Below are 15,738 nucleotides of genomic sequence, written 5' to 3' on the forward strand. Positions count from 1 at the left end.
AATGGACTCCCTGAAACTTAAAAAAAAAAAAAAAAAAAATCCCCAAGTGTGTATTCTGTAGGGGAAAAGGAAATTTTATTTTGAAAACAAAGTTTGGTTTTAAAAACAAACCACGTGCTGTTTCTCAAAAAGGTGCTGACAGTTTGCAGATAAGGAGAATGAACTGCTGTCTTGCCTTCAGCTAGCAGTGTAAACAGGACTCAAAGGGGCTAAGGATTCCAACCGCAGATATTCTCATTAGCAGGATGACCGTCCTTATAGGTTCTTTGGAACCTGTATGGGTCCCACATGAGCGGTAGGGCTCTGAACCCGTCAGAAATAGGGTTCTGGGGTCAAGTTCCCAGAAACACTATTGTTTCTTTTCTTCAACTGCAGCACCTGCCTGGGTGGGAGACAGCCCAGGTCACACACGGGAGCCCCCACCCAGAGCCTCAAAGCACGTGTCTCAAGCCCCTCCCTGAACTGACTACTCATTTTAACCCATCAAATCTGCTCCCGTAGACTCAGAGCCCCTGTGGCAAATACATTCACCTTCTCCAGGGAGACACACACCATTCGACAATTCCAGCTTTCCTGCCTGCTGCTGAGAATTTAATTTGTGTTGCCATGTATATTTTTTTTAAGAAGATTTTTCTTTGTAAGACTTTCTTTCCTTCTCTCCCACTCATTATGTACCACAGACCTCAGTTTTCGGGATCAGGAAACCGTTTGATAAAATCCAGAATGGGGACAAAGATTCTACATCTCATGGAATGGCAATGAAATAGGTTAGGGTTTTAGAATGCAAGTGACCAGATTCAGCAGTCAGGACCACCAAGCTGGTCTGCAAGATGCCTTCTGGCCACTAGTTAATTAGTGTCCCTAATGGTTACTAACCAGGAATTTCAAGGGCCAGAAATCGTTTTTCCCTGTACTACCTTTTTTGACAGTTCGCAGCAAATAACAAAAATACAAAGAAAGAGCACTGAACTGAGTTCCAAGATGGGATTCTGGCCTTGGCCTGGCCCTAAATGGACCAGGGAACCTCATGTAGCACGCTTTCCCTCTTTGTGCCACTTCCAAGTCTCTAATTCTGAACTGCACACAGAGGGGAGCAAGCAGAGTTACAAATGCACTACGGGCCTTTCTTTAGGACAGATCGCAGCTCCTCACTGCTTCGTCTTGCCCCTTTCTCACATGGACACCTCACTCAGACCTGGCAGGCCTCTCTGTCCCCAAATGTCTCTCCCTCTCCCTCTGCTGTACTATTCTTTCTTTTCCCTTTTTGCAGAGGCAGCCCTGTCCCCTCTATAGGAAGACACAGCCCCTACTCACCTCCCGGACGAAGCTTCCCCACGTGGACCCACTGCTCCCTGCTCCTCACAGGCCAGTCCTGCCAGCACTGACCCTTGTTTGTTGCGGCTTGTAAAATACTACGCAGTCATTTTCCTGTGGGTGTGTCTATTCTCCTCCTGCCCTGTGCCCAGCTTCCCTGTTCAGCAAGGCTCTTCCCTGTTCAGCAAGGCAGGTTGGGGCCAGGACTGGGGAGGGGAGACAGCAAGGTGAGCAGCTCCTCCCCCGCCCCCCCCACCAGGGGCGGGGCTGAGGCCACAGAGGGCCGTCCAGTAAGGCTCCCACTTTCCTTCCTGTCACTTTTTGGGTAAAAGATGGCTTGACACCTGCGAAAGGAATGCCTCAGGTAGGGACGGCAGCCTTGGGTGCAGTTCTGTTCAGTATAGTGGGCCAGGGAGGGTGTCTGGAAAGTGCCACTCTGCGTGTGGCGGTGACGGGTGGGCACGACCTACCGTCCACAGTGACCTGGCAGGAGCACTCAGCCTGGCCAGCGCTGTTCTTGGCTACACACTTGTATGAGCCTCTGTCCTCTGGCAGGGCCTTCTCGATGGAGACGGAGCACAGTGAGCCTGGGGAGGAAGAGGAAGAACAGTTGAGTGGACCAGGTAAGGGTCTAATTCCTGCCCTGGAACTTGAAGCACAGCAGGTGAGTGTTGGTCACGTGGGAGGCGTCTAGGAGCCCTGACGTCAGAGGCCTTGTGGGAACCAACCCCTCTCCCCACTGAAGCCAGGGCACTTTTGCTGATAACCCTCATCCAAAATAACTGATCCCTAAATATACTCCCTCCTGGGACCCCCCCCCCCCCGGGGAGTTCTTTTATGAGGATATAAAATAAAAAGTACAGAACAAGGGAGAGGAATAGCGTCTGCCAGCTAATGCAACAGAAGGAGCAGATGGACACGGGCCACGCGCACCGGGACGTCACCGAGAGAGAGAAACAGTAGACAAGCACAGGTTTACAGAGCTGTGTTAGGAACATGGCAGGTGAGGGGGCTCGGCCCAGCTTACAGCCCTGATGCGGGGAAAGCACCTTGGAAAAGCGAGTTTTGAGCAAAGAGGCGGGTGGGGGAGGGCGGGTTCGCTGTCCAGTAGGGCACTGGGCTGGGAGAGCTGTTGGGAGAAGACGGTGAGTGCCACCTGTGACTCCGGAGCTGGCTTTTCAGGAATGGTGTTGGAGCTGAGAATCATGGCCAACGCTGGGCACTGGGCTGGCAGAGGGGCACTTCGGGGCTGCCTCCCTTCAGTGTTGGCTCTCGTAGTCACTCAGAGAGGGGTGGAGATGGCCTTCTTTCCCCATAGACTCTAACTGGGTCTTATCCCCGCCCCAGCACACCTCGTCTGGCCTCGTCTGGGAGAGTCAGGCTGGGCATACGCAGGAATCTGGGGTCTGGTCCTTGCCCGTCCTGGGTCTCTCGTCCCATGGCTGGCTCCTTCTCTGGGGGATAACCCTGGGGGTTTCCCTCGAGAACTGGGCCTGCTGGGCTAGGTAGGGAGGCAGCAATCAGCACCCTAGTTCCTGCCTTCAGATACACAAACAAGCCAACAGAATGACATCCTCCCCAAAGCTGCCCCTGTTGTCAGGGCAGCAGTCAACACACACGGACAGAGCCAGAGCCGCGTGCATCCTGCTGCCTGGAGCTGCCGGCTTCGCCCACCTCCCTTCCCCCCACCGCTGCCTGGGACAACCCCTTGGCCCTGGGTGGGCAGAGCTGTATGTGTGGGGTGGCATGGCCTAAGGGAGGCCTTTGATCTCAAAAAGTACCCTCACCCCGATTAGACAGATGCACAGACTTGACCAACAAACAAGGATATTCAGAGAGAGGAAGGATGATGTCAGTTCTGCTCAAAGAACCTCACTGAGGCTGAAAGAGAAAGCAGAGGCGTAATAGCTCCTTTTACTCCTTGGCACCTGGGCTTGTCTTAAACAGGGAAACCTTAGTCCTACTGACTACCTGAGGCAGGATGGCTGGTCTGCCACCCCCCCAACCCCCCCTCATATAGACCCTGCCTCTCAGGAAAGGTCTCACTGCGTTCTCCCACAGGGGAGGGCAATGGGTTGGAATCTCTTTCACTATCGGAGACAGAATTTGCAGAAACTGCAACAGAAAAGATGTAGGTTGGATTTTTAGGAAGCTTATCACGAGAGTGCAAATCGTGAGGCACAGGAATGGAAGAATGCGGGCAACTCTCTTCCAGAGGGAGGAATTTCCATTCATCTGGGAGGGCAGAGGAGGCTGAGGTGACCTGTGGCCCCAAATCTCGATCGAGGCTTAGAGGAAACAGACCCCATCTTGCAATTTCCCTTCAGTGTGAAACCAAGGTTCCCCACGGACATCCTGTTCGAATCCTTGAGTGCCTTTCAGCTCCAGTCCCCCAGCTGCCTTCAGCCTCAAACCAAAATGGCACAAACTGCAAAGACAGTGCGAGAACACAGGACCAGTGGAGCATTTGGACCACAGCCCTCGCCCCCTCACCAGGGACAGCAGCAGAGCAGGCAGCTTTTCCAAGCCGCTCAAAGCCTGGACCCCTGGCCATGTGCGTGGGCCGGGGGAGGGCCCCCAGGCAGGCTTGGAGCCTCAGCTAGCCCAGATTGAAGACTCTGGTATTTCCTGTGGGACAGCTTATTCCTGACCTCCCGAAGAAAAAACGTTTCCCAGCGTTTTTTTTTTGAGAAGCCTCAGCCTGGTGGGGAATTTTGAGAGGGAGGCGAGGGGGATGGGAGCGGTCCCCATAGAACCAGGGGTCTAATGAATAGCTCCGCTAGGTCCGCGGGGCTGTGTCCTGAAGCTGCCTGACCTGGTTCCCCTGACATGTCTGGATAGTAAGACTCAGCTCCAGGTCACCTCCTCAGGGCTGGTACCTTCCATATCACTCCTACGCCCCCCAGCCATAGATGGACCCTTCTAAGCCCTGAGTTCATCTTAATCAAAACATGTCTCTCAAGGCCACTGCTGAAACCTATGCCCGTCTCCCACACTAGCTCCCGGAGGGCAGTGACCTTATCTATTATGAATGTTTTCCCTGAGCCTGGAATGCAGCCACAGTAAAAAAATATTTGACATTCTGAGAATGACAAAGGCACATTTCTGTAGCAGGTGGTCTGGTAAGATCTATGCAAAAGAAAGTCATAAACATTTCATCAGATATAACCTACCTTGAAAAAAAGCATATACAGGCATACCTCATTTCATGGCGTTTTGCTTAATTACGTACTCTCCACAGATGTTGTCTGTTTACAAACTGAAGGCAAGACCCTTGCCCGGCAAAAAGATTACAACTTGCTTTACTGCAATACTTGCTTTATTGCAGTGGTTTGGAAGAGCACCCATAATATGTCCAAAGTATGCCTATAATTTCTAAAAAGAAAAAAAACCTCCTAACTCAGAATTCTTTGAGTGGATTGTGCCTACAACGAAAGCAGTTAGAAGAGCGCCTCACACATAGTGGGTGCTACATAAATCCTTGTGGTTTGTAGGATGAACTTAACACAGGCTTTGAAAAAGCTTTTGCAAGATACCACACTGAAAGTGATTCGAAATGAATCATCGGTTAACAACAGCAACAAAAATGAATCCTCCTTATTAGATTGTGAGGAATGTTTGCCCGGAGAGCAGCCTGGCCTGGGGACAGGAACCAAGGCATAAAGATGAAAGCCCCTTTCGGGGGCAGCACAGGGCCCACTTGCCTCACTGGCCTCCCAGTCCCGGGCTGTGGCCTGGGGAGCACTGCTGCAGGCCCAGAAAGGGCCTGGTGTAGCCACCTGGTGGGTCTGGAGGGCAGGCCTGGCGTTGGAAGCGAACGCCATGCACCCTGCAGCTCTGGGGGAGACAGGAACAGGCAAGACTCCTCTACATGTCCCTCTGAGAATTAGTGGACACTCCAACCAACTGGGCTGCCATCACACCTCCTCTGCTCTCCCCGGCCCTAGGTAGGGTGGACATACTCCTGTTTTGGGGAGCTCATGGGCTTGAAGCCCTGTGCAAGCCACAGGTTCAGAGAAGCCCCCTTAAAACCTATAAACAGAGCACCCGCTAGCAGTTGGTTTGCAGACATACAGGTCGATGTGGGGGGAGGAGAGCACGAGAGTCTCTCACCGACAAAGGCCGGTGGCAATAGTCTGGGAAGGCATCCTGGAGGAAGTGAACCTTGATCTTGAAAAAGAAGTCAGCACAGGGCACAGTGCAATGGAGCAAGGGTTGCAAGTCAGGAGGTGGAGGTGTGGAGGAGGTGGAGCTGTGCGGTGTGAACGGCCAGGAGGCCTAACAGCCTCCGCCCCCCATTTTCCCCCCAAACCACAGCGTCCTCCTTCCCACTGAATCCTTCACTGTGACCCCGGTCACCCAGACACTGAAGCTTCGTGGTCTTCACGCCTTCCTCTTCCGTCCCCCTCTCCCCCACCCTTCCAAGCCAGGCAACAGGTTCTGTTAATTCCATCCTGGCTTCTCGGACTAGTTATTTCCTGTCGGTGCCCATGGCTACTTGTCAGTCCAGGCCTCACCATCTTCCTCCTCAACCTCTTCAGTGGGCTCCTTACTTGTCTTTGGGCAAGGAGTCAATAAAACCCTCTAAACCCCAGCTTTGTGTACACTGATCCTCATTCCGGACCCCTACATGGCTCCCTGCTGCCTCTGGACTTGTTTCTTAGCATGATACAGGGTAGAGCACGGCCATGCCTTCTTCTACAGCCCAGACCGGCTGCCCCTGCTGCGCAGCCCAGACCCTCCCTCTTCCAGACGGCGAGTCCTGGCCTGTCTTCAAGGTTCCCATCAAGGCCCAGCTCTTTCACCACCAGCTTTCCCTGCGGCCCCAGCACTCAGCTCCCTCTCCTCCTGCTCCCAGCAGCTCATCATTGGCACTTGACTGGAATAGTTTAATCACCGTGAGTGTGTGTCCTTGCTTTTTATTGAAAGCAGATCTGCTTACACCTCTCCGAGGGCCCTACTCCCTGCAGTGGGGCCTGCTGAAGGGCTCACCGATAAAGCTTTTGATAGGCTTTCTCCTGGGTCCGCGTTTAACCTAGGATCTTGAAAACTTGGTGAACTTCTGAAGAAGGGATGGTGGACAGAAAGTGGGGCTGGTATTTTGAGACAAGGCACGCTCCCTACCATGGCAAGACAGACAGGCCTGTTTCAGGGTCTGCTTCTCCACTGCAGTGAAAATACCAGAAATTTGGCAAGCCCAGAGGGTGGCACCATTCTTCTAGTCTTTTGACCACTGTTGAGTGTGGAAGAGTAGCCATTAGCATTTTCCCTTGATAGGCAATGCTCTTGGTGATCTGATTGATCATGGAAGGTTTCTCAGCTGCACCAGTGTGCTGCCATGCTCGTAAGAATTAACTTAGAGGTAACATAGCATAGCGGTCTAGGCATCGGAACTCGGCTGTCCGCATTCGATTTCCAGCTCGGTTACTAACTAGCTGTGCAACCTTGGGCAACGTACTTAACTTCTCTGTTACATGGGCAGTAGAGCAGATGCGAGGATTCAATGAGTGAAAAGTGTGAGATGCCCAGGACAGTGTCTGGCACACAGTGTTCAATAAATGCTAGCTATGCTTATTTTTCAAAGGAGAATTCCAAATATTTAGAATGTTTTTTAAAGTTGAATTTGGTGCCTCCCACCTCCCTCTCAGTACCTCTCTGTTCTCTCCTTGTGCTGACTTTTTAAAAGTCATTTCTCCTTCCCCTACTTTGGACCGAAACTGTCCCTTTGAGATTGTTTCTGGGGGAGGTGACGTTGGAGTAGCCCTTGCAGGTCTCAAGCCCTTTAACACTCAGTGACCACCAGATCCACCAGACTCCAGGCATTCTGGGCAGGAACAGCCGATGTCTAATGGCTCAGGTGTGTTCTGCAGACCAGGGCCGAGGTCTGTGTACATTGCTTCGTGGAGTGGATCATTTATAAGTGGCTGTTGGTGGGCCTGCAGGTTCCATGCAGGTCCAAAAGCAATGGCACCGCTTTGGGCCTTGCCCTCAGCTGCCATGGACCTCACACCATGCAGGCCTGTGTGACTACACGTCCCACCTTCCATCCTGCCCAGAGAGATCACCACAGGGTAACCTGGGAAATGCCCTTGGTCAAGGTTGTGGATCAGTTTTACCAAAGACTTCCCAACTGGGAGGGTCCATGGGGGTGACAGGGAAGGCTGTGGCATCTAATCCCCTGGACATCTCACCCCACCATGGTAATCCCCAGGCCCACCTGTGGTTGGGCTATGGGCAGGTTGAACTAGAGGAGGCAGGGGGCTGGATGAGATGACTTGTGGAACACCGTGCCAATCTGGGGATATCCGTGTGAAAAAGGTGAACACATTAGCAGAAAATAACATTTTTCTCTCTCCTGGCCAATTTCTCCTTTACTCCTTCAGCATTTACAGTCAAAACACTCAGTGGTTCCAGATTTGCTATCTGAGATGCAGAGGGAAGAGAGCAGGGAAGGGAGAGGTGAGGGCAGAAGGGGCTATTGCTATCCTCAAGTGCTTCCTTCTGGTTTTTAAGAGGAAGGATGCAAGCAGGATGGGGGTGAGGAATTGGAAAGGGGTGCAGTTGGAGGACAGGATGGAGAGCAGCCCAGTGGGGAGAGTGTTTCTGACATCTTAGCTGATCTGGATTCACAAGAGCCACCCTCTCAGGCCTCTGCGGCGGCTGCTGTCTACCCCTCAAGGTAACGTGCCACTTCCCCGGAGAGCTTTGCACCCCGCCCTGCCTACAGCCACCAGCACCAGCCTCAAGCTCAGGCTGGACTCTATTCTAGAGCTCGCCACCAGAGTGGGGTGTGGGAAGTCTGCTGGTCTTGGAGCTCCCACCAGGCTTGGGATTTACAAAAACATTTCAAACCAAATTGAGGGTCCAGGGAGAATATCCCTCTTACCCCCATCGCTTCTCTAGGTGTAAACTGGCCCACCAGAGTACTCCAGACCCCGAAAGGCCCCAGATGGGAGGATGTCGAGCCCCCCCTCTCCTCCCCATCACCCAAGAATGTGAAATAGCAGCAAACAAAAGTCTCATCCAAATTAGGAAGCAAGCAGCTCTATCCGCCAGTGAGTGTGTGCTGTAGGGGCTGTTTGGGGTGTTGGGCTCCCCCAGAGTTCCCTTCAAACCCACAATGTCATCAAGACTGAAGTTGTTACTGACCCTAAATCACAGTCCTATGCCACCCCATTACCAAACCCAAAATGCTGCTGCAAAATCAGCTGTTAGCTCAGAGTCCCTAGTGGGCTCGAGACCCTGCGCCCCCAGATCCAAGCCTGTGAATAAGGCCTTCTCCAAGCCAGAGCCATGCGGCATTAGCGCAGGTCCCCATATGCTCCGAGGAGCCCACCGCTGGGGGTGCTGTGAGAGGGCTCTGCAGACAGACGCCAAGACCTGGGCATGTGCCACAGGACTCGAGTCCCACTCTCACTCCTCATAATGGAGCATGTGCCCAAGGGCTGAGTGGTGGCACCTATCCTGTTGGTGAGGGAGGCTCTGGCAGAGGCTCTGCGTTACAAGCGGCGTCAATAAGACCAAGGCTGAATGAGCTGACAGTGACCCTCATACAAAGGCCCCTTCCTCCCGGCCCCCGGCCTCATTACCTTCTTGGGAGAGGATGATGAACTTGGTGGTCTTGAGTGTCTTTCCGTTCAGCGTCCAGGTGATGGTGGCCGGGGGGTCAGAGGACACCTGGCACTGGAGTAGCAGTTTCTCACCCTCCGACACATGGACGTCGCGTAGCTTCTCCTTGAAGGCTGGGGCTGTCCCTAGGCTCTCTGATCTTTTTTCCTTATCTGTGTCCCCTGAATGCCCCCTCTTAGAGTTCACGTCATTCTTAACTTCCTTCTTGAGTTCTTCTTTCCCCGCTGTTTTTTGGATCTCAGCTGGCTTGGCGTTGCCCAAGGGTTTTGGGGTCTCGGCAGGCTTGGCGTTGCCCAAAGGTTTTGGGGTCTCGGCAGGTTTGGCGTTGCCCAAGGGTTTTGGGGTCTCGGCAGGTTTGGCGTTGCCCAAGGGTTTTGGGGTCTCGGCAGGTTTGGCGTTGCCCAAGGGTTTTGGGGTCTCGGCAGGTTTGGCGTTGCCCAAGGGTTTTGGGGTCTCGGCAGGTTTGGCATTGCCCACGGGTTTCAGACTGTCGGCAGGTTTGGCGTTATCCAAGGGTTTTGGGGTCTCAGCAGGCTTGGCATTGCCCACGGACTTCAGAGACCCTGAAGGCTGGGCATTGCCCACAGCCTTGGGACTTTCTGTTACCTTGGCATTCAAGCCCTCAGCACTGTTGCTACCATTCTCTGCTGGTACTTTTTTCTTGCTGCCCAGCACCGAGCGAAAATCCGGGGTGGCAGGTTTTGGAGGTGGTACCTTCTCAGGCACCGGGGTCTTGGGAGTCCCCTTCTTGGCCAAGACAGAGCGGAAGTCGACCTGCTGGGGGCTATGTACCTTCCTCTCCTCCTCGGACACAGTCTTTGGCTTCACTTGCCGTTGCAGGTTGGCGCGGAAATCCATCTGCTCAGCCGGGATCTCCTTCAGGTCTTCTTCTGACACGGTCTTGGTACTCACCTTCTTCCCCAGGAGGTCACGAAAGTCCAGCTGCTCCACCTCCTGCTGGCGGATGGCCTCCTCCGTGTGCTGCCGCGTCTCCACGCGCCTCTTCAGCACTCCCCTCACGCCCTCACCGTCTTCCTCCTCTTGCCAAGCCTGTTCTCTTGCTGGCCAGCCGGGCCTCAGGGTCCCATAGCAGTCACCACCACCACCATCAGCACCACCGCTGCAGAGGCCCTCACAGCTGGCAGGCTCCCTCCCCCTGCGACCAGTGAAGGAAAAAAGGAAAGTAGCAGGAGGAAAAGGGGCTGGGTAAGAAAGAAACGTCAGGGGAGAGCAAATCCCTGAGAGAGGGAGGGTAGAGGGGAGGAGGAAGGGGCAGTGGGGGCTGGCCAGGCTGTGTTTATAGAAGGGAACATTGGTGAGAGGCGCTTGCTTGCTTAGTTGGTTTGTTACATCGGTAATGACTTCAGTAGCCTTATAAGGGTGTGTGCAAAAAAAAAAAAAATATTCCCCCCACTCTCCTCCCCTGCTCTCCCTCCCTCACTCTCCTTCCAATCGCTCCCTCTTGGCTCAGGCAGTCTCCGCTGGAGGATACAAACAATCTGGGGCTGCTGGGCTGGGCCTGCAGGGGCCAGGAGGAAGGTGGGTGGGCGGTGGCACGGGGCCTGGCCAGGCAACCCCTGGGGGGCACTCACCGCAGAGGAGCTCGGGCAGGGCTGCTCTGTAGCATCAGCGACACCTGGCAACTGCATTCGCCAACCCGGTTCCTAAAGGATTCGAGGACTCAGTACAGAGCAACAGGCTCTGTGGGCTGAGGGCCTGCTCAGCCCGAGGGCTGTGACCAAGGAAGGGCGAGCACGGACTTGGCCACAGGCTGGTTGCTGGCTCCAGGGAAGACGGGGACTCAGGCTTAGCTGTGACCCCAATACGCTCACCCCAGACCTAGGTTTGGGGCAGGGCTCTCCCCTCCCCCTTGGCTCACCCTTCATTTGCTCAGCTCTTGTTTAAAAAGGAAAAAAAAAAGAATCTGTTGGGCAACAGCTAAGCTAGGCATCCAGAGTAGGAATTCTTTTCTAGTACATTACAAAACCAATACAGTCAGTCAGTCAGTCAGTCAATCAAAGACTAAACCTGCTGAAGGCTGTTGAAGCTGCTTGGTCTAGACCCTGCAGTCAGGTCAGCTGGCCCAGAGACTTTGAGTCTGACTCCGTGCTCCCTTCACATAGAGCTGATGGCTTCCCTCTCCTCACAGGGTCCCCCATCTGCTACTTCCGCTTTGCCTGCTCATGAAATGAAAATCCCTACCCATCGGCTAATGCTCTCAAATCAGAACTTTTTGTATTAAAGACCTAACAGGTGTCTCCCTCACGGGTGGCCCTTTCTCTTCTTCCTTCTGGTGGGGATGGTTCCAAATTCTTTAACCCACTGTTAGAACTGTTCGATCTCCCCAAGCTGGTGTGGGACCAGCCGAGGCTGTACCGCGCTTGTGTGCGGCCGCTCAGCCCTCTGGCCCCACAACACTGCCACCTGCTGGCCTTGCTGGGCTCTGACCAGCCAAGAGGTCCTGCTCAGACTGGGGATGGGGCGGCGGCAGGTCTGAGAGCCAAAGGCAGCTCTTTATGATAATAACCACCATTTTATACAGCACCTGCCAGCTTTCACGATTGTCGTATCTGTTCTTTCTCGTTCCCAAACATCCCCGTGAGAAAGGAGTTGGGACCTCGGCCCACCTGAATCCAACACCTGTGACCAGGCCACTCAGCCCTACAGTGCTCGTCGGTACAAATCTATTGTGGGGTGTGTGTGTCTAGATGGAGCACACACACGGGTTCCCACTTTCGGGAGTCCGTGTTTGGGAACACGTGCCACGCATGAACCGCGGACAGACCTCTGAGTGCTCGTGGAGCTCCGCCGACGTGTGTGGCCATCTGCCTCGCTCTGCCTCCTTCCCAGCTCTGGTCACATGCCGGCAGTCCATGGCACGGCACATGACTCTCGGGGCTCGGGGGTGGGGGGGGCTGCTGCTCATTCCGGGGTACTTGAAGCAAGGAGAGGTTGATCTTTGCTGCTCCCCATCCTTCCTCTTTTCTGTTGAGTCCCCTCTTGGCCACTTTCCTCAAGGCTCAGGCTCACAGGGGGCACAGATTCAAGGTTCAGGGAGCCTCATGTCTGGAGAGTTTGAGGGCCCAGGGTGCTCCTTTGCCCAACAAAGGGCAGCCAGGTGCCTCCTTACTGCCAGGCCCTGGGGAGGCTGGGAGGCCCTCAGAGAACCCTGAGCACTTAACACAGAAGGCTTATGGGGCTTGGATCAACTTGTGGAACAATCATGGGAGGTCATTTGGGGGTGAGGCCCAGGCCCCTGGCACCCCACTTCTGCCAGGAAGCTAGCCAGTATCAGGCCATTCTTTCCCATTTTTCTCTCAGGCACAGGGTGTGGTGCCCGGGGTTGGTGTGGAGCAGGAGCACGCTGCCCAAGGGCCATATTTCCGCAGTAGCCCTTTTCAACATCTCCTCAGCTGAGTTTCCTCCTGTCACAAGCAGAACGTAGCCCAGACGCAAAAATCAGCAGCAGACGCTGACCAGATGGCCCTGCTTTACCCCAGCCAAACTCCTCAGAGGCTTGAAATGGTGGGGCGCCCTGTCGGTTTCGCTGGAGTAAGCTCTGTCTCCCCATGGGAGGAGCAGGTAAGGGCTTCTGTTGTTTTCCATTACCTTCTCTCAAGGAGGGGAGGAGCGCCGGTGGCCTCTGCCTCACCCCGAGGCACCGGGCAGTCTGAGGGGCAGACGGATTGTGGAGGCCTTGGGATCCCATGGCTGGCCACCAAGTGGATCATCCCTTGGGGTGACCCAGGGGTTGCTATTTCTGCAGGGCCTTTAAGGTGAATCGGAAGCCCTCAAAGGTCTGACAGGCCTGTTGGCTGGGATCCACACACCACATAATCTAACCGGCCTTTGGGGCCATCTTGGGTATCTGCACATGCTCAGTTACAACGTCAGGCCTGGGTCGGAGGGGGCGGTCCCTGCCGCACACCCAGCCCAGGTGCTGCCACAGAGAATATGGGGCCACCACCCTATAAGCTGCACCTTTTACAAACTCACAGAACCCTTTGTGCCCTCACCTCTCAACCCCTGAATAAGAAGCCCACTCTTTGGGTACAAATCCTTGGATGCTGTCCCTCTGTGAATCACCTACCTCTGGAATGAACTTTAGATGCAGAATTAGTTTAAAGACTGATTTCCTGGAGAGTATCAATGTTTCAAATATTTCAGCTGGATTTGGACCTGACTTTTTGACATTTCCCCTTTTAGTTCAGGGAAGGGAAGGAGAGGTAGAAACCACCTACCCCACAATGTTAGCAGGGACAGATAGGACCCTCGCCCTCCCATCCTGGCTTCTTCCCAGCCATCCAGTCTTCCTTCTTGAAAGGTATTTCATCCTGGGTTTAGGTCTGACTTTTGTCAGGATGAGAAAGCTGGAGGGGAACGAGGCCCTGGCAGGCCTGGCACACATTTCCCAGGAGAACTTTCCACTGACTTGCTCCTTCTCAGCTGGGGACAAAGCCAAGGCCAGGGCACCAGCCTCCCAAAGGAACAAAGAGGCTGGACTTTGGGGAGAGAAAAGGGGTAAGAGCTGCGTGGGTGGGGACTCGAGTGCAATTTCCCAGGTTCCCCACGTTCCCAACACACTTGGGAGAAACGGAATGGAAGAGCATCTGGTTTAAAGACAGAGATTCCAATCTGAGCTCTGCGACTGGCCTTTGGGTGGCCATAAGCAAGGCCGTGACCCTGAGACCTCAGTTTCCCCCATTATTAAATGAGGAGGCGGCTAGATAACTTCTGAAGTCCCTTCCAGCTGGGACAGTAAGTTTTATGACTATCCCCAGCTGGGCCCAGACAGTCTGCCTGCCGACCTCCCAATGCAATCCCCCCATGCTGGCCTGGCTAACTTCCCACAGCCTGCGCTTTGTTCTGCCCTACCCTTTCCTACTCAGTCTATCCAACAGGCCTGCAACAAGCCAAGCCTTTACGCCGTTGCTAAGCCTCAGCCTGTTTTCCTCAAAATGCCACAAAAAGCTCATCTCTTTTAGGATGTCTGATTTGATTAACACTGTCTCAAAGCACTGCTCCTTCCATACAGTCAAGCTCTATTCTCGCATAGAGTCGGTTTCCATTGCTTATAATGGTTTAGGAGAAGGGTGCATCATCTCTCTTGAGGCAGATCTGCCTTCCTGAGAGTAAGTGATTCAGCCAGTAAGTGAAGGCTGTTGGTGTGTTCTGAGCAGACTGCTCATGGTAGTGGCGGGACCAGCCAGCCCACACCCATCTCATCAGCTGGCCACAGATGTGTCCTTAGCTCAGCTGGGATTCACTGAGCCCTGCCCAGCTCAGCATCACTTCCTAGCAGATCCACAGATTCCTAAGAAATAATAGTGGCTTTTTTTTTTTTTAAAGCCACTAAGTATTGAGGTGGTTTGTTATGCAGTAAAAGCTAACCGATACAAGTATAAAGCACAGGCCCAGAAAGGACACACAGGGGGGATGCGGCACATACTAGGCTTTGCTATTATTATAGGCACAATGCTCCCTCAGGGGAGCAGCCTTAGAATGTGGCCCCAGAGCCTTGAACCTAAGGGGCGCAGTACAGGGACATGATTCATCCAGGAGAGCAAGCCCCTTGCAAAGCGGTCAGGTGCCTGAGCCAGGGCAGGCCCAGCTACCCCCAGGATGTGATACAACCTCCTATTTTTGGGGTCAAGGTGCTGCCAAGCGCTCTTCTTCAATGTTTAGACCAACCCGAGGGGCTGGTGTTCTGTCTCCATCAACCCGGGGTTGGCATGGAATTTTAAGAAAGCATTTTGAAAACAGCAGAACGTTTCTGAATCACATTCATTTAACAAATGGCTACCACTTGCCGACTATGGGCCAGATCGGCTCTAGGCACTGGGGACACAGCCATGTGTGTTCGTGGAGCTCTCCTTCCTGTGTAACCTAGACAGGCCTTGACAGGGAGGGAAAAAGGCATGCGGATAGTTGACCTCCCTGGAATGGTTTTAAAGTGTCTACGAATTCTCTGATACTCCTCTCTCCAAAGGGGGTGAAACTTTATTCTCTTCCCCTTCCGTATGAACTGTACTTAGCGGTGCACTTCTAACCAATAGAATGTGGCAGAAGTAATGGTGTGTGACTTCTGAGGGTAGGTCATAAAAGACATTACTGATTCCAGCTCGTTCTCTCTCTGGACCACGAGCTCTGGGGAAGTCAGCTGCCACATCACGAAGACACTCAAGAAGCCCTATGAAGAGGTCTACATGGTAAGGAGCTGAGTCCTCCTGCCAAAAGCCCTGTGAGTCAGCTTTCTTAGAAGTGGATCCTCCAGCCTCAGTCAAGCCTTCAGAGACGACGTCCTGAGCTGACATCTTCACTGCAACTTCATGTACAAACCTGACCCAAAAATCACCTCTTGCTATGCTGGTTCAAATTCCTGAGCCATAGAAACTGTGAGACAATAATTGTTGTTTTCAGATGCTAAGTTTTGGGATAATTTGTTACACAGAAAGAAATAACTAATAATCCCCTCTATCCTCTTGCTTTTCCAAGTTTAATCCACTCTTCCCTCTTTCGTATTCTCTGTGCACCAAATAATGGGGGAACAAAGGCAGGATGTAGTAAGACAGAGGACTCCGGGGAACTGAGCCCCAAAAGGAAAGGTTCTCAATGAACGTCTGTTGTACTGAAGGGGAAGAAATGAAAGCTTGTCAGCAGCATTCATTCTTCACCTTGAAGCCCATTCTTCACCTTGAAGCCCAGCCCCACATTATTTTACGCTTACTCTGGCTTCCCAGGCCCAGGTAGGGACTTTGACAGGAAGTAGGAATTGGAGGGCAGGACACACAGACT

General features: G+C 53.3%; 1 protein-coding gene and 1 long non-coding RNA gene across 4 annotated transcripts in view; one reads left to right on the forward strand and one right to left on the reverse strand.

The window, feature by feature from the left end:
* The window catches only part of MYLK (myosin light chain kinase), a 173,416-nt gene that overhangs the window by 67,430 nt on the left and 90,248 nt on the right, over window positions 1-15,738 (reverse strand). Inside the window, exons 15-17 of the mRNA XM_033090623.1 lie at window positions 10,536-10,607; window positions 8,904-10,099; window positions 1,785-1,901 (exon numbers count right to left, since the gene is read on the reverse strand). Coding sequence (XP_032946514.1) covers window positions 1,785-1,901; window positions 8,904-10,099; window positions 10,536-10,607 — 1,385 coding nt within the window. The remainder of the gene's footprint in view (window positions 1-1,784; window positions 1,902-8,903; window positions 10,100-10,535; window positions 10,608-15,738) is intronic.
* Window positions 1,326-15,733, forward strand: LOC117013458 (uncharacterized). 3 transcript variants are annotated; one of them, XR_004421336.1, is made up of 4 exons: window positions 1,326-1,678; window positions 1,870-1,937; window positions 12,265-12,525; window positions 15,065-15,733. It is a non-coding gene; the product is annotated as an uncharacterized LOC117013458 (long non-coding RNA). The 3 variants fall into 3 exon arrangements; XR_004421338.1 differs by having other exon boundaries at window positions 12,382-12,525; XR_004421335.1 differs by lacking the exons at window positions 1,326-1,678; window positions 1,870-1,937 and adding an exon at window positions 10,013-10,149.

Source organism: Rhinolophus ferrumequinum, chromosome 2 (genome assembly GCF_004115265.2).
Source record: "Rhinolophus ferrumequinum isolate MPI-CBG mRhiFer1 chromosome 2, mRhiFer1_v1.p, whole genome shotgun sequence".
Taxonomy (NCBI): Eukaryota; Metazoa; Chordata; class Mammalia; order Chiroptera; family Rhinolophidae; genus Rhinolophus; species Rhinolophus ferrumequinum.